The 15011-nt window shown below is 53.2% G+C and overlaps 6 protein-coding genes across 6 annotated transcripts; 2 read left to right on the forward strand and 4 right to left on the reverse strand.

Annotated features, from left to right (window-relative positions):
* Positions 1-500: 500 nt before the first annotated feature.
* Positions 501-2192, forward strand: COCVIDRAFT_99753 (hypothetical protein; the record flags this gene model as incomplete). The annotated part of the gene is made up of 4 exons (XM_014700986.1): positions 501-601; positions 697-743; positions 805-1028; positions 1077-2192. The coding sequence occupies 4 exons, from the start codon at positions 501-503 to the stop codon at positions 2190-2192; spliced, it is 1488 nt and encodes a 495-aa protein (XP_014556472.1).
* A 366-nt stretch (positions 2193-2558) lies between these two features.
* COCVIDRAFT_99703 (hypothetical protein) lies at positions 2559-4424 on the reverse strand (the record flags this gene model as incomplete). The annotated part of the gene is made up of 2 exons (XM_014700987.1): positions 2559-4137; positions 4297-4424. 2 exons carry the CDS (start codon positions 4422-4424, stop codon positions 2559-2561), a joined length of 1707 nt encoding a protein of 568 aa, XP_014556473.1.
* Positions 4425-4903: 479 nt separating this feature from the next.
* On the reverse strand, positions 4904-7399 carry COCVIDRAFT_99742 (hypothetical protein; the record flags this gene model as incomplete). The annotated part of the gene is made up of 5 exons (XM_014700988.1): positions 4904-5200; positions 5251-5559; positions 5620-7162; positions 7228-7259; positions 7325-7399. 5 exons carry the CDS (start codon positions 7397-7399, stop codon positions 4904-4906), a joined length of 2256 nt encoding a protein of 751 aa, XP_014556474.1.
* Positions 7400-7973: 574 nt separating this feature from the next.
* COCVIDRAFT_16168 (hypothetical protein) lies at positions 7974-9140 on the forward strand (the record flags this gene model as incomplete). Its single annotated transcript, XM_014700919.1, has 1 exon — positions 7974-9140. One exon carries the CDS (start codon positions 7974-7976, stop codon positions 9138-9140), a length of 1167 nt encoding a protein of 388 aa, XP_014556405.1.
* Positions 9141-9538: 398 nt separating this feature from the next.
* Positions 9539-12123, reverse strand: COCVIDRAFT_99676 (hypothetical protein; the record flags this gene model as incomplete). The annotated part of the gene is made up of 2 exons (XM_014700989.1): positions 9539-11581; positions 11632-12123. 2 exons carry the CDS (start codon positions 12121-12123, stop codon positions 9539-9541), a joined length of 2535 nt encoding a protein of 844 aa, XP_014556475.1.
* Positions 12124-12812: 689 nt separating this feature from the next.
* COCVIDRAFT_16170 (glycoside hydrolase family 43 protein) lies at positions 12813-14081 on the reverse strand (the record flags this gene model as incomplete). The annotated part of the gene is made up of 3 exons (XM_014700920.1): positions 12813-12907; positions 12959-13607; positions 13674-14081. The coding sequence occupies 3 exons, from the start codon at positions 14079-14081 to the stop codon at positions 12813-12815; spliced, it is 1152 nt and encodes a 383-aa protein (XP_014556406.1).
* Positions 14082-15011: the final 930 nt, after the last annotated feature.

Here is a 15011-nt window from a genome sequence, read left to right on the forward strand (position 1 = left end):
AACGTAATGCAATCCAGGCCGATTCCAGGATGCGGGCCGTGCCTAATTATGAGATGACAAAGTGTCTTTCCTGGCTAGTTGGGGCGGACCCAGAGCTGGTGAGCTGCGTACCTGGCCGACTGGGGGCGCTAGCTGGTCAAGCCACACTAGCCACATCAGCCACACCCACGGGTCAGCCACTCAGGGATCATCAGCCACCGCCGCCACAAGCCTTTCCGAAATCTCGCGTTAGGGCCATCGGGTCATAACGCTTAGTACCCGCCGACGGATCTCCAACAAGCTGGCCAGCACTAAACTTTTCTGTTGAGCGACATCTCCAGTCTGCCATCTCTCCCTTGCCCAGTCCAGCTCCAGAGCCTTGAGCGGTCTCCCAGCTCCATTGCCTGCGCCTGCTCTCTTCCCGACCTGCCCCCGAAGAAAGAAGAGCTGCTGCTTCTCCCCTCCCTCTTCCCGGCCATCGCTTAGAGCAAAATCTCAGCGCATCCAGGAACCCCGACACAATGCCCGCTGCCACCACTCTGCTATCCCGGGCGGGCTCCCAATTGACCTCGAGGGGTTCAATTGCCCTGCGCGGCGCCTTCTCTCCCGCGACTTGTACCGCGTACGTTGCTGCCATCCCTACAACACCACACACGGCCTGCAAACACCAATCCCGGGCCCAATCCCGACATCACTGGCTGACCGCGAAACATGTAGACGCACACCCGCCCTCTCTGCCCTCGCCCGGTACTATGCCTCCAAATGTGAGCATCCTGCTGTCTGCTAGCACGTCCTGTCCGCACCGCTAACCTCCCCTCGCCGCAGCCTACCCACCCCACAGCGTTATCAGCATGCCTGCCCTCTCCCCGACCATGACCTCCGGAAACATTGGCGCATGGCAGAAGAAGGTTGGCGACTCGATAGCGCCCGGTGATGTGCTCGTCGAGATCGAGACGGACAAGGCACAGATGGACTTTGAGTTCCAGGAGGAGGGCACCATTGCCAAGATCCTCCGCGACGCTGGTGAGAAGGATGTTGCAGTCGGAAGCGTAAGTGTGCTCGGAATTCACGTGGAATCACTATACTGACCATCACAGCCAATCGCCGTCATGGTTGAGGAAGGTGAAGACGTCTCGGCCTTTGAGAGCTTCTCCATTGAGGACGCCGGTGGTGACAAGAAGGCCGCTTCATCTCCCAAGCAGGGTGAGGCTTCGGAAGCCAGCGAGCCCCCCAACAACTCCGGCTCCAAGACCGCCCCTCCAGCCAAGGAGCAGTCCGCACCTGCTGCCATCGAATCAGACTCGACCGGTGCCCGTCTCGAGACGGCCCTCCAGCGCCAGCCTGCCATCTCCCCCGCCGTCAAGAAGCTCGCTCTCGAGAAGGGCGTCCCGATCGGTTCCATCAAGGGCACTGGCAAGGGCGGAGCCATTACCAAGCAGGATGTTGAAAACTACAAGCCTGCTGCGGGAGCTTCCTCTGCCGCTGCCGCGGGCCCTGCTTACCAGGATACCGAGGCCAGCAGCATGCGCAAGGTCATCGCCAGCCGTCTTACCGAGAGCATGCAGCAGAACCCCCACTACTTTGTCGCCTCCAACATTTCCGTCTCCAAGCTTCTCAAGCTCCGCGAGGCTCTTAACGCTTCCGCCAACGGCGCCTACAAGCTTTCGGTCAACGACTTGCTCGTCAAGGCGCTTGCCATTGCCGCAAGCAAGGTCCCCGCTGCCAACTCCTCATGGCGTGAGGAGGGTGGAAAGGTCATCATCCGCCAGCACAACACTGTCGACGTCTCGGTCGCCGTTTCCACCCCTGTTGGCCTGATGACTCCCATCGTCAAGAACGTCACTGGACTCGGTCTCCAGACCATCTCATCACAGATCAAGGACCTTGGCAAGCGCGCACGCGATGGCAAGCTCAAGCCTGAGGAGTACCAGGGCGGAACCATCACCATTTCTAACATGGGCATGAACCCCGCCGTCGAGCGATTCACCGCCGTCATCAACCCCCCGCAAGCCTGCATTGTCGCCATTGGCGCCACCAGGAAGGTTGCCGTACCCGGCGAGGCCTCCGAGGATGGCTCGGCAAGCATTGAGTGGGACGACCAGATTGTCATCACCGGAAGCTTTGACCACAAGGTTGTTGACGGTGCCGTTGGTGGCGAGTTTATGCGTGAGCTGAAGAAGGCAATTGAGAACCCTCTTGAGCTTATGTTGTAGATTTTGTTGTAATTGGGTGCATTTCAGGGCGGATGAATATGTGCGTGTAACTTTACCTCTCTGGCTAGATGAGAAATGGATTTCCAACCCGGACGGAACGATTTTTTTATGTATAGTGGATGGATGGCGCCTTGTTCTATCCCCCTCATGAAATTATTTTTGTCCCATTGTTGTATTGCTTGATAGTTGATATCTCTCCCACTCTTGAATTTGTGTTGTTTCTTTGGCGATTTCAAGTATCACCTCGTTGAAATATCCCCTTGTTCGCCACTACTAGACTAATCCGCTGGCTAGCAAAATTGCACCCAACCTCTACCGACAATCTATACTGCTACCAAAGGAAGAGTAAAAGAAAAGAAAAGAAAATCATTTATTTCTAACCTCAAACACCACAACCTCAACCTCTCCATCCCCACCAACCCTCTCACACCTAACCTCCGCCCTACCCCCCTCCCCCCTCATCTCCACCTTTACACTCCGAAACAGCTTCTCCTCCTGCACCACGACCCCTCTCTCCGCCTCCTCCACAACCTCCAACTTCGGGAGTGTCGTCAAATCCTTTTCTTCTTCCTTACTTCCATCCCACACGCCCACATCCTCCATACCCATAACCCTCTCCACCACATTCGCCACAACAGGACTATCCCAGCACCCCTCCATGCGCGGCACCGCCTTCAACGACGCATGCGCGTAGCGCCGCAAACAGCGAACGCGGCATTTGATTCCAGTATAAAAGAGGGAAGCAACGACACCGGATTCGCAGATTGAATTTTCAAAGTTTACGTTTTGGGGGATCTTGACGGCGAAGCTGTAGGCGATGTGGATGGTGCGGGCGCAGGAGAGGATGCGGTGGAAGAGGGGCGTGTGGGCGGCGTAGGATAAGGGGGAGGTGGAGAGGAGGGTGTGCGTTCGGATTTGGGCGCTGCTGTGGGACATGAGGAGGAGGGTGTAGGAGAGGGGTGTGCGCGAGGATCCGGGGTGCGATCCAAAGGCCGGTGTGTCTTTGTCTGGCGGACAGGAGTTCAGGTGGGCTTGGGTGCGGTTGTATGTTTCATGCCAGGAATCCAGTAGGGTAAGGAGGTGGGATTGGGTTTTTTCGAAGCAAGGGGGGGACTGGTGGGATTGGGAGGTTTGGAAGAGGTGCTCTGCGTGGGTTATGCGGCGGAGGATAGTGTCTAAGGCGTCTTTTGCGGCTTCGGGACTTGCGAAGATGGAGTTTTGTAAGTTCAGGGTGTGTAGCGAGTGTGGGAAGATGTCTGGGTTGGAGAGGTGGAAGTCGGAGCCGAAGAGGGTTCTTTGCGTGACGAGGGCGGCGAAGCTGCGGACAATGCTTTGTTCCATGACGCTGGAGCGCGGGACACGGCCGTCGCCTAGTAACTTGATTCCGTTCTTCAAATGGGTCTCGGCGATTTCGTGGCGCCCTCTTAGGTACTCCAGGAATGTAAATAGCATGCATGTTACCAGTACTACAGCGACATCCTGTGTATCACTGGTCCTCGCCAGCATCGGCTGTAAGGCGGAAATCGCCTGGCTGTACTGCTTGAGAACGAATTTCTCTCTCGTGTCGATACTCTGGCCTGGAATAAAATTACACTCGTGTGCAGCACTCAGCGCAATGACAGCATGCATGATAGCCGGTTCAGAGGCAAGGGCTGGGATAACAGTTGCGTGCCAGAAGGGATACCCAAACCAGCCTGACGACGTCCATGATACGCGCTGTTTGTACAGCTCAAGGTAGCGTAACTCGTCTGATGGAAAAGACTTTGCCAAAGGTTTTGAAAGCTGAACTTCTGAGGAAGTCGTAGTTGGTTGGGAACGACGGCCATATCGATCAAGATAAGTATTTCCTCCTCCTCCCTGGGCACCGTAGCCATCACAAGTCCGGCCAGTACTGAGACAGCGATTGCAGACTGGCTTTGTCTCGTCACATTTTACTTTGCGTGCTCTGTTTCCATGTCAGGTATGTATCAACCTAGGGTACCTTGCATGGGTCGGGATCCCCATCTTGTCCTTCCAATCCTATATCGTTCACGATAGAGAAAATGCAAGAAACCCAAAACAGTGGATTGGTCCGCGGAGGAGGAGCGAAATAATAGCAACATACTTGCACGTCCCACATCCCGACCTTGATTTCTTCCGCGCCCTCCCGGTACTTGCAGTATGCAGGATAGATGTTGTAGACACAGGCGGTGCTGGTTGTATCAGGGGTACGTTAGTAAGCTCCTGTAACATTCCGACTACCAAGCAATGATAGCACCACTCTCACTCGGCGATAAGGCTGGGGTGGAGTGATAAAAAGCTGAGTAAACTGAAGGAGCAATTGGTTCATGCATGGTGCATTGGATCAAAAGGCAGCCTGAAGCTCGCTAATGGCACGGCTCAGCTTTTCTCATTCGCTCGCTACTCCTTTTCGGCTTTTACTCAATGTGGACGATGGGACACCTGACGCCCCCGTCACCGTGCTCCTCGAAGATCAAATATTCAACATCCAACACCCAAATTTTCCAGCGTTGAAGACATCGAATCTCATATTCGTTCATCTATAGACTGGTCTATCATAAGCATCGCATTACCATGATCTCATCACAGAAAACAAAATGAACAAAGTCGAATACCACTTTCCTTCCTCCCAAAACGTAGTTTGTCATATACACTACGCCGTCCAAATGCTTTTTTTCCATTTGCCCATACGCCTGCATACATCTCCTCGTCTAGGACTCAGCGCCGTCGGCCTTTTGGCCCTCGGCATCAGCCATCTCGGTATCCTTTGAGTCCTCAGCAGGTGGCGCGTCAGCCTGCTTCTTAGACTCGGCTTCCCGCTTTGCGCGCTCCAGCTCAGCCTGCTTGGCAGCGTGCTCCTTTTGTTGCTTCTCCATGGCGGCTTGCCTCTCACCCTCAATCTTGTCGTTGTAGCGCTGGATGATAGGACCGGCAATGGAGCGGATGTCCTCCTTCTTGGAGACGTATTGTGCCTTTGACGCATCGTCGCCCTCGTCGTATAACCATTCCTGTCTTTATTAGTACTATTTTCCTTCTGCAAAATAGTTTTGGAACTTACCTCGATGGTCTCGAGCTTCTGGTTGAGCCTGGCCTTCTCGTCATCGCTGGCAAACTCAGCGTAGACGTCGAGAATCTTGTCCTTGAGCTCGTAGATGAAGCTCTCAAGGTTGTTCTTCTCGTTTTCGGTGTCGGCAACGAGCTTGTCCTCCATAATCATGGCGTTCTCGCGCTCAGCCGCAATCTGCTTGGAGGCATCGTCAAGCGAAGCAGTGCCTGCAGACAGAGGCAGATCTCCCTTGCGGAGCTGCTTCTTGACCTTGCGCATCTTCGGTGGCTCCGGAGGAGCATCCTTGTCCACGTCCATTGCCTGCGCATCATTCGTTAGCTCATTTATTTCGGGCGCAGAAGCAAAAGGACGCGCATGTACAGAATCATCGCTAAGCTTGTATCGTTTCGCAGCACGTTCTGCTGAACTTTGCTCGCTGGTACTCGAATCATTAGGAAATTCAGAAAAACGTACATCACCCTCTTTCTTCTCTGATGGAGACTCGGGAATTGGCTCCTCGACCTCGGTCTCCTCGACGTAGTATCCAGACTCGACGTTGAGCACACCGTGCACGTTGAGGCGTGCCTTGAGTTTGCAAATCATGAAATCGCCCTTGGGGTCCTCCTTGACGCCCTTGACGGAGAAACGGCCGATCCAGGGGTTCATCTTTCCGGGAAGCTGTTCAGGCTTGGCGTACCTGGCCTCCAGGTCGAAGGGGTGTTTTCGGTAGAAGGTCAGGATCTTGGTGGATGGCATGACGTTGCCCTTGTTGAAGACGGTGAGGCTGGTGTCCTCGTCGGGAATGTCCTCTGACTTTTCCCATGTGAATTCAATGGGGTAGTTGACCATGTCGTGGACGGAGAAATCACGGACACGGAAGACTGGCGAGAGGATAGCGCAGCAGAAGGCGCATCCGCGGGCAACAGCCTCATCTTGGTTCAGGGTGAAGGACAGGGGCTTGCCAAAGAAGTCTTGGATCTTCGTCTTGAGCGCAGGGACACGTGTGCATCCGCCGACCATCTCAATCGAGTCAATGTCTTCGACGGTAAGCTTGGCCTCGGCGAGAGCCTGCTCAATGGGCGCAGTGGCGCGCTCAAGGAGAGGCTTAATCAGCTCCTCGAGCTCCTCACGCTTGAGCATACCACGCACGTCAACGTCGTTCATGATGGACTCGACGTTGATGGGCGCCATGTTGTTGGCAGAGAGAACCTTCTTGAGCTTCTCAACACCAGCAGCGAGACGGAAACGCGCCTTTCCGTTCTCCATGACATCGATCTTGTACTTCTCCTTGAATTCCTTGGCGAAGTGCTCGACAAGGGCCTTGTCGATGTAGCGGCCACCAAAGTGCCTGTCCCAAGCGCTCGACTTGACGGCGAGTTCGCCCTTTCGGAACTCGACAACAGTGGCTGTGTAGTTGCTGTGGCCAATGTTGACAAAGACGACTCTCCGTGGCTTCTCCTCTGGGCCAGGCAGGTCGAGCTTTGGAATACCCCAGCCGAGGGCGACTGCGGTGTTGTCGTTGATGAGTCTTAGGCACTTGAGGCCGGCAATCTCTGCGGCGTCGAGAATGGCGCGGCGCTGGGCGTCGGTGTACCACACGGGGCAGCTGAGGACAATGTCGTTTACGGGCAGCTTGAGCTCGGCAGAGGCTGTGGCCCGCATTTTTGTGAGGTGCATGGCGGTGATTTGGGTGGCGGTAAATCGCTCCTTCTTGCCCAGGTAGTTGACCTCTGCGCCCACCTGGCCGTCGATGTCGACGAGCTGGGCAGAGACAAAGTCCTGCTCAACCTGGACATCTGGATCTTGGAGACTGCGGCCGGCGAGGCGCACAAACGACGAGACGGTGTTCTTGAGGTTGGAAATTTCTTGGTTCTTGGCCATCTCACCAATGTATCTGCTCTTGGGGCCGAAGCCTACTAGTGATCTGTATCATGGCCAGTCAGCCGAGTGTTCTCTGAGGGGTGATGTCTTCGCGAGGGGGCTACTTACGGTGTTGCGCGGTTGGAAACCTCATTTGCAATCTGGATAGTGAGTCAGTGTGAGCCATGGACGACAGTGACAGTGAAGGATATGCGGTGGCACTTACAACATCGACACCACGATTCCGCGCAACAGCGATGACGCTGTTGAGCGTACCCAAGTCGACTCCTACTACAGACATTGTTGATCTGTGATGGTGGGGTGTGTATGGGGGGAGTGGGTGTGTTGTGTTGTGTTGTGTTTGCGTGTGGAGGGGTAAGAGAGGGTATATGGGGTATCTAGTGCGGCGAGATTTTATGGGCGGTAAACCAGGACAAGTGTCGAGGAGTAGTAGCGAAGCAATACAGGGAGGCACGCGCCGCAAAATTTCAAAATTTCAAGACTGCGCTGGTATGACCTAACAAGAATGCCCGACAACCCAAAAGGAACCACACAGAACTTTCTCGATGGCCCCAAACAGCGGGGCTCTTTTTTGCTGGGCGGGCGGACGGCACAGACCACCGCCGCCCTCCAAGTCCGCCGCCGCCGCCGCCGCATCATCACCGCACGCCAACACCAAACCGTCCAAACATCAACACCAAATATCAACACACACAAACACTATCACCAACAGCAACGCGTCGCGTCATGCTCCAGTCGCTCCGTGCCAGCGCCGACGCGTCTGTTGTAGGCGACTTCTCTTCACCACCTCGATAGTCGTCGCATAGTGTTTGCATCCACCGCGCGCCTCGCAACAGCTGAGGACGGCTGACATCATGGCATATGTGCCCCCCTACCCACTGTTAAACAGGACCTACAACCTGTATCGCGCATCCCCACTTCACCATGGCGACTCGGCTCTGCTCAGCGATCAGTCCATGCGCGCCCACGCCAAGCGGCTCAAGGAACAGCTCAAGGGCGACAATGTGCGCGGTGTGCAGGTCGACTTTGCCGGCGGAGAGGAGACGGCAAAGCTGGGCCCGCTCGAAGAGTGCCGCTGGGAGGTGCTTGGCGACGAGGATGCCTGGATTGACCGACGTCTCCAGTCAGAGGACCCAGGCGCACCGCGACTCGCGCCAGATGTCACCCCAGACCGAGCCCGTGGCGTCCATGTGAGCCTCGAGTATGAGAAGAACATATACAATGCCCTCCTTCTACGCGACCCGCATGCTACGTCTTCGCCCAATGGCTTCACCTCGCTTCCTCTTGTGCTCGTGAAGATGCCAGCGCCAATACGCGAGATATTTCTAAACTACGTCCGAACCACCTTCGACGCCCATGTAGCTCCCTTGAGGCTTCCTTCCTCCTTTATCACGTCGTCCCTCGAGACCTTCTTCAGTCATCTCACAGCACGCAGCTCGACTCTATCTATCCAAGATACTATAAAGCAGCTACATGTCCAACTCACATTCCCCAATGCCACAAGCCTCCTCAAACATATTGAAGTCACAATCGCGGCAGAAGACGTAGCCGGGTTCGTCCAGCGCGGAAAGCTGCTGAAAGCAACCCACAGCAAACCCTTCACAGCCGCCCTATCCAACTACCTAAACCGCCACCTCGCCCTCGACTTGTCCCACCCAAAAGTCCAGATATCCCGTATATCCTGCGCCAGCTTCCACCTCGGCACCGAGCGCCTCAAAATCGTCGCCCCCGACACCCTGCCAGACACTTCCATCACTGACCAAGGATCCCCGTCACAGTCACAGGATTCAAGTGCAACCCAACTTGCCGTCCATCGACTGTACACACTGTTGGTTCGAGAAGCTACGGGAAGCGGCAAGTTTTTGCCAGAGGATCTGGCTACGGATGCAAGAGAGGATACGCCGTCTTCGACTGCGAGTTCCCGCCGGAAACGAGCGGTTAGTACTACGGCGACTGCAAATGGGACTGCCAAGAAGACGAAGGCAAAGGGGAAGCAAACTAACGGGGATACTTCCCAATAACTAAAAGTTCAACCCTTTTCTTCGGCGTTGTAGAAACAGGTCTGTCTTTGCTCATTGTAGGCTACCTATTCCTTTTTTTTGTATGATACCCCCCGTAGTCCATTTTGCAATCATGCCAATCAAATTCTGCCTTTTTCCATAGCTACACATTGTAATTGTGGGAAGTCAGTTAAAGCCAGTACCACGTGATATATACATGGATTGTCAACTACCTAGCTACAAGCCCATCATCACTCACGTTGCACATCAAACATCAAGAGTGTCAACGAAAAAAAATTACTTGGTTCAACAGGAAATAAGTTATCAAGTCAAAAAGCGTACTCATGAATACATACTAATACGCCAAAAGAATATAGGGAATCGTAACAAACACCAACAAGCCCCACCCCCAAGCCACATCAAGTATACACACTTTCTGTAAAAGAATTAACCTGCAACCCCCGTTCCGCCATATCCGCCTTTTCCAAAAACTTGAGCTGCATCCATACCAAATGCCCCTTAATCCTATCTAGTTCCTTCCTCACCTCCTGGGCCGGGCGATCAACATCATACAAATGCCCCTGCTTGTGTTCTTTATCAGAATTCGGGTTCGGAGTAAACGAGTCATAGTCTTCAAAAGTGAGAATGTTGTCGTCGGGGTCAGCATGGAATAGGTCGCGGAAGACAGATGTGTTGGTGGAGGCGCGGGTGCACCATTCGTCCCAGAGTTTGGGGGAGAGGGGGTCAGAGACGAAATCTGCTTCAGGGCCGGGCATGGTGTCGTTGCGGGAGTTTTCGCCGGGAGGTTGGGCGTTGGGGTCGTCGGTGGCGTTGAGGCTTTGAGGGGGGAGGAGGCCGAGGTGTTCGCGCCAGAGATTACTGCGGAGTTCGTGGGCGAGGCGGGCGGCTTTGTAGGGTTTGCCGTCGAGTGTGGTGTCGATTAGGTCGGTGTCTTGGAGGACTATGGAGAGTTCTGAGTCGTGGAAGCCCAGCTGTGAGCGGTCGTTGATGTTGGATGAGCCGCAGATGACGGTCTTGTCGTCGACAATGCAGATTTTGGCGTGGACGTAGAGCTCTTCTTGGAAGAAGTACTGTTTCTCGTCTTCGGCCTCACCTTCCCACTCCTCATCGCTGGGCTTCTTCTCAGTGAGCATGGCGTCGTCGGCAATGGAATCTGGGTCAATCACACCACCCTGATCGCCCTTTCCAAGTTTGTCATCCTCATCCATGTATCTTTTCCTCATCTCCGCTGCTAGTCGTCGCTTTTCATCTCCACCCTCTTCTGGGGGCGCTTCGAGCTCATCGATCTCAGCAGTCTCCATTTCCATGTACGTCATGCCAGACTTCTTCTCCATCTCCTTGAGCTTGGGTGTGACATTAATGCGATCATACGAGCGGAGGTTGAAGAAGAAAATGTACTTTTCGGGCTCGACACCGGCAGCCTTGATTTTGCCAAAGATGCTCTCGTCGCCTCTGCAAATACTCTTGAATTGGTAGTCCATGATAGCTCGCGTTCCAGCCGCAGCCTGATCCCGCAAATCTCCCGCGAAACCAGGGATAGCTGGGATGACGATAATGATCCTGAAGTTCCGTTGTTCCTTAGCAGCCTTCAGAACTGCATCGACCATGGCAGCTCCGATCTGGTTGTGGACTGGGTTCTCATCATGTTTGGTAGTCGCGGTGATGAAGAACTGGTTCTCAATGTATACGTAATGTTGGGCGTTCCGGATAATCTCGCAATAAGCGTTCTGGATGCTCTGTTCATGAGGCTCGATGCCCATGCTCCAATCCGCGCTACTCCTGACAAGCTGTGCATGTACAGTTCCACGGTTGTCGAGATTCTTGCTACTGAGCTGCGTCACGGGATGGTGTATGTAATGACCAACAGGGAACTTAGGCCGTTGTACTCCAATCAGGTCTTCGTCGGCACCCTCACGTCCTTCCATAGTAAGCCAGTCATATCGTTCGTCACGCTTGTACTTTTCACGCTTCACAAAATTCCACCGCAGAACAAAGTGTTCGGCAATGTCGTAGATTGCCGGGCCTATGATTCCCATGGCAACGTCGTGCCATGGCATGCGACCATACTCGAGCTTGTCCAGCTTGTTTGATTTCCAGTCGTCAACACTCTCGAAATCCATAATACGGTTATTGTTGTAGTCTTGACCAGGGAAAATCTGGTTCTGCACACCGGAGGGATGTGCATCAGACAATGGATGCTGCTTCTCATCCCATCGGCCGTAGCACAGATCCAGTCCACCAATGAAGGCCATGGCATAATCAATGACGATGAACTTCTCGTGATGAGCCCAGTAGAATGTCATGTCTGCGGCATTTTCGAACACATTATGGTCAGGGTGCCGCATTACCCTGATATTCCCGTAACCAGGTTCACCCTCTTTTATAAGACCCATGAGGGCTTTTTTGGTATGCTGACTGTTGCAGGTGAGAGCAGCAGAAACCTGTATGGTAGGTGAGTAGCTGGACGCACAGCAGACATACCCATGCTTACCTCCTTGTACACAGAAATGTAAATCTTGACACCAGCCTGGGCGCGTCGCTTGAGAATTTGATCCAACCTGGATTGCTGATTGTAGTAAGGCGGCCGCTTCAAGAACAGCTCTGGGCTGAGCCACCAATCTGCAATGTAGATGGTCTCCTGGGCTTTCTCCAGAGCCTCGGCAACGGCCCAGAAGTAGTCTCGACCATCGACGTACCATTTCACCAGATTGCCGTCTCTTTCGGGCGCAAAGCTGTTGAAGCGATGGCTCTCGGCGATCTTGCTCCTCTTGGCGTCGGTTGCTTTCTCGTGATCCTCGTCATGGCGATGATTGGTGTTGAAGAGGTTGCCGAACTTTCCAACCTTGTGCTTAAGGTGTACAGCTTTGATATGTGCGCCTCGCAGCTTGGTGTGCTCAAGCTTTTGCTCAATTTCCTCAACCTTTTCCGAAAGACGGTGGTCGAAGGGATGGAAGAGCTTCTTAAGGCCCTTTTCTTTAGACATGTTGCCAGCAGTGGGTAGTGATCAACGATCACCGATCAGCGACCTGAAATGGCGTGGCGTAGCAATGGCAATGGTGAGGCTTGTGAGAGAGGCGAGTGGAGGGGGAGGCTGAGGAATGAGGCGCGTGGCAGAGGCGGTGGAGCAGGCATCAGCCATATGGGCACGTCTTGTACTTATTGGGCCGTCAAGGTGAACAAACCTGTATGTAATCATTCTCATCCTGCGCATAGCAGGCGGGCACAGTATTGGGGACAGGGTGCAGGGGTGGTGCGTTCCTTCGGCACAACAGGAACCACTGACGTCACTCCCCGCTACGCCCCATTGCTACGCGCTACATCTGCCCCTCCTCGTATCATCAGCCAGTGCTTGTTTAGAGCTACCGACCAACTCGGGATCATCGATATTAGCAGAGTTTTCTGCTTTTTGCCGAATCACACGGTGACATTGCCGTCTAGAACATCGCTGGAGCCTCGGATCATCTCAATACTGTTGCTACATATACATACTTACCTCCCATGAAACAGACCCTTGCAGAGCTTACGAGTACAGAAGAACCATATAGGTATGGCTCTATCAACAAAGTGCGTGCCACGCAAAATAATAGAAAAGAAAACCTTCACGAAGATTGCCTCCTTGATCATCAACCGAAGAACCGCCGAGAGCCCTTAGCAAACCAGCACATCAACTCTTCAGGCAGCCACTACCACAGGCCAACCATCCTCCCAGTCCAGATAGTTGTACCCAAGGAAGAAATCCTCAGCCCCGTAGCCAACGCTTGGGCGAACTAGGACAATAGTCAGCCACCATCAAGCACATTACTCATCATCGACTTTACCATAATGATAATACATGACGGTCCTCCCATTCTCCGGGTGCACCATGACACCCTGCCCGCCCGGTGCATATACATCTCCGTGGCTGGCCAGAATCGTCGTCCCACCGTTCGCCTCTAAACAGCTCCTGCCACTGCGATCGTAAAATGGGCCTTTAGGCGTTTCTGAGCGACACACAGCAACATGGTAAACCTCGTCATCGGGAGCAAGGCCTGCCTCTGGTGTGCGGCAACAGTGACCAACACTGAAGAACAAGTAGTAGAATTCCTTCTCCTTGTACATGATGGCGCCTTCGACTACCAACGCGTGCTGTGTGTCATTTCGTACAATGTTGATGATGCGTCCATTCTGATGAGCCCAGTCCCCAAATGCTGTTATATCGTCGTCAGGAAAAAGCTCGACTTGGAAAATATCTTGCCAGAATGAGCCAAAGGTGAAGAAGATGGGACTGTCTGGTGCTTCCTGAAAAACAAAAGGATCAATTAAGTTGTACTTGTGCGATCGAGGGAGGCCGATATCGCCGTGATCTTGCCAGCTACCTGGTTCGAGCGAGCTTGAGGTAGCAACTCCAATCAATGAGTTTTGAAGTCCAAATCTGGAAACTGAGTAATGACAGTAGTACGTGTCGCCTCGCTTGGTCACGGAGGGTGCCTGAATACCATTTTGAGAAAGGGTTTCAATGACAAACTTCTCTCAAGTACCAGACGCTGCACTTACCCAGATATCCTGTCCATCAACCACAAATATACTGGTGCCGTTGTGTAACAACGCACCTTCGTAGCGCCATGGTCCTCCGATAGAGGGCGCTGTAGCAACGGCAATGTTGCCACTAGTTGAGAACCGCCAATAAGCTCCATCTTCATACCAAATGCTGGGGTCGTGAATCCATGAACAGTTTCCTCGACATGGTTCGGGATCTGGATAGAGTCCATCTACTAGTGGAGGACCTGCTTGTGGGTTTGGTAGAGGACGAGGTTCCGGCCCGGCATGAGGATTCGGTTGTGGTATTGCAAGCGGGCTTGCAACTGTGCTCTTTACAATGAATGGCACAAATGTAGCGCTAGTAATGAAGAACGCGCTAAGTAGAGCAGTAGTAAATCTTGCCAGGCCAGAGTCCTGAATCATAGTTGGAGGTACTCTCTTTATCGCAAATAACAGTGTTGTTCACTCAATTTTCAGCAGCGCTTTTCCAGACTTTCAGCAAGTTGACTGCAGCTTATATGGTACCGAGAAAAGAACCACGTCAGCGGTCATGCGCAAAAACTCGGCCTTGAGCTCTCCTCGTTTGCGACCATAACTGGCGGCTGACGTCGAGGCTTCTACTTTACCTTCACGATATAATCGGTGGTGAATTCTGTTGTGACAATCTTGATTATCGTCCTTGAAGTTAGCTGCAAAGCTTGTGCAATGGCCATGTAGATCGGTTGGCCGCAGTTTTGTGCGGACGTTTAGACTAGGCTGTGAATGTTTGAAAACTCTCCAAGTCAACATGTTCAAGCCGATCAGGCGACTTGTCTGCCTAGGCCAAGCAAGAGCTAGAAAACCATTTGTGATCTCTCCATACTGGCTTCGTATTTGAATCGGTAAGGGTATGGCAGTAAAGCAAGCTAGACTTCCGATAGCAACCCACGCTGGGTGACATATTGAAGAGTTGTGCAACAGGGTCGATTCTGCGTCCGTTCCGAATGACTAGGGGTCTTCCTTGATAGAATACAAACTCGGTAATGCTATTTCCGGGCCCAGATGCGAAAATTGTTGTTACTTTAACATCTCCACGATTGGATTGGCGCCTTTGTTGCTTGACCTATCCCAGTGATTTCAGTGATCGCCATTAGTACTTGGTCCTGCACTGGATATGTCGTTGTTGCCACGTGCATCATATTTGGTGGACTGAAATCGTAGCGAAGCTTTCCGTGAGACGTCGCACGACTTGCTGTAGCAAATCGCCACTGATATTCGATTGACCCTAAAACGAAGTGATACGTTTCGTTGGCTTCTGGTTGCTGGCACATGATAACTGTTGACCTTAAAAGTCCTGAACAAGACACTGTTGGT

This window comes from Bipolaris victoriae (assembly GCF_000527765.1).
Source record: "Bipolaris victoriae FI3 unplaced genomic scaffold scaffold_44, whole genome shotgun sequence".
Lineage (NCBI taxonomy): Eukaryota > Fungi > Ascomycota > Dothideomycetes > Pleosporales > Pleosporaceae > Bipolaris > Bipolaris victoriae.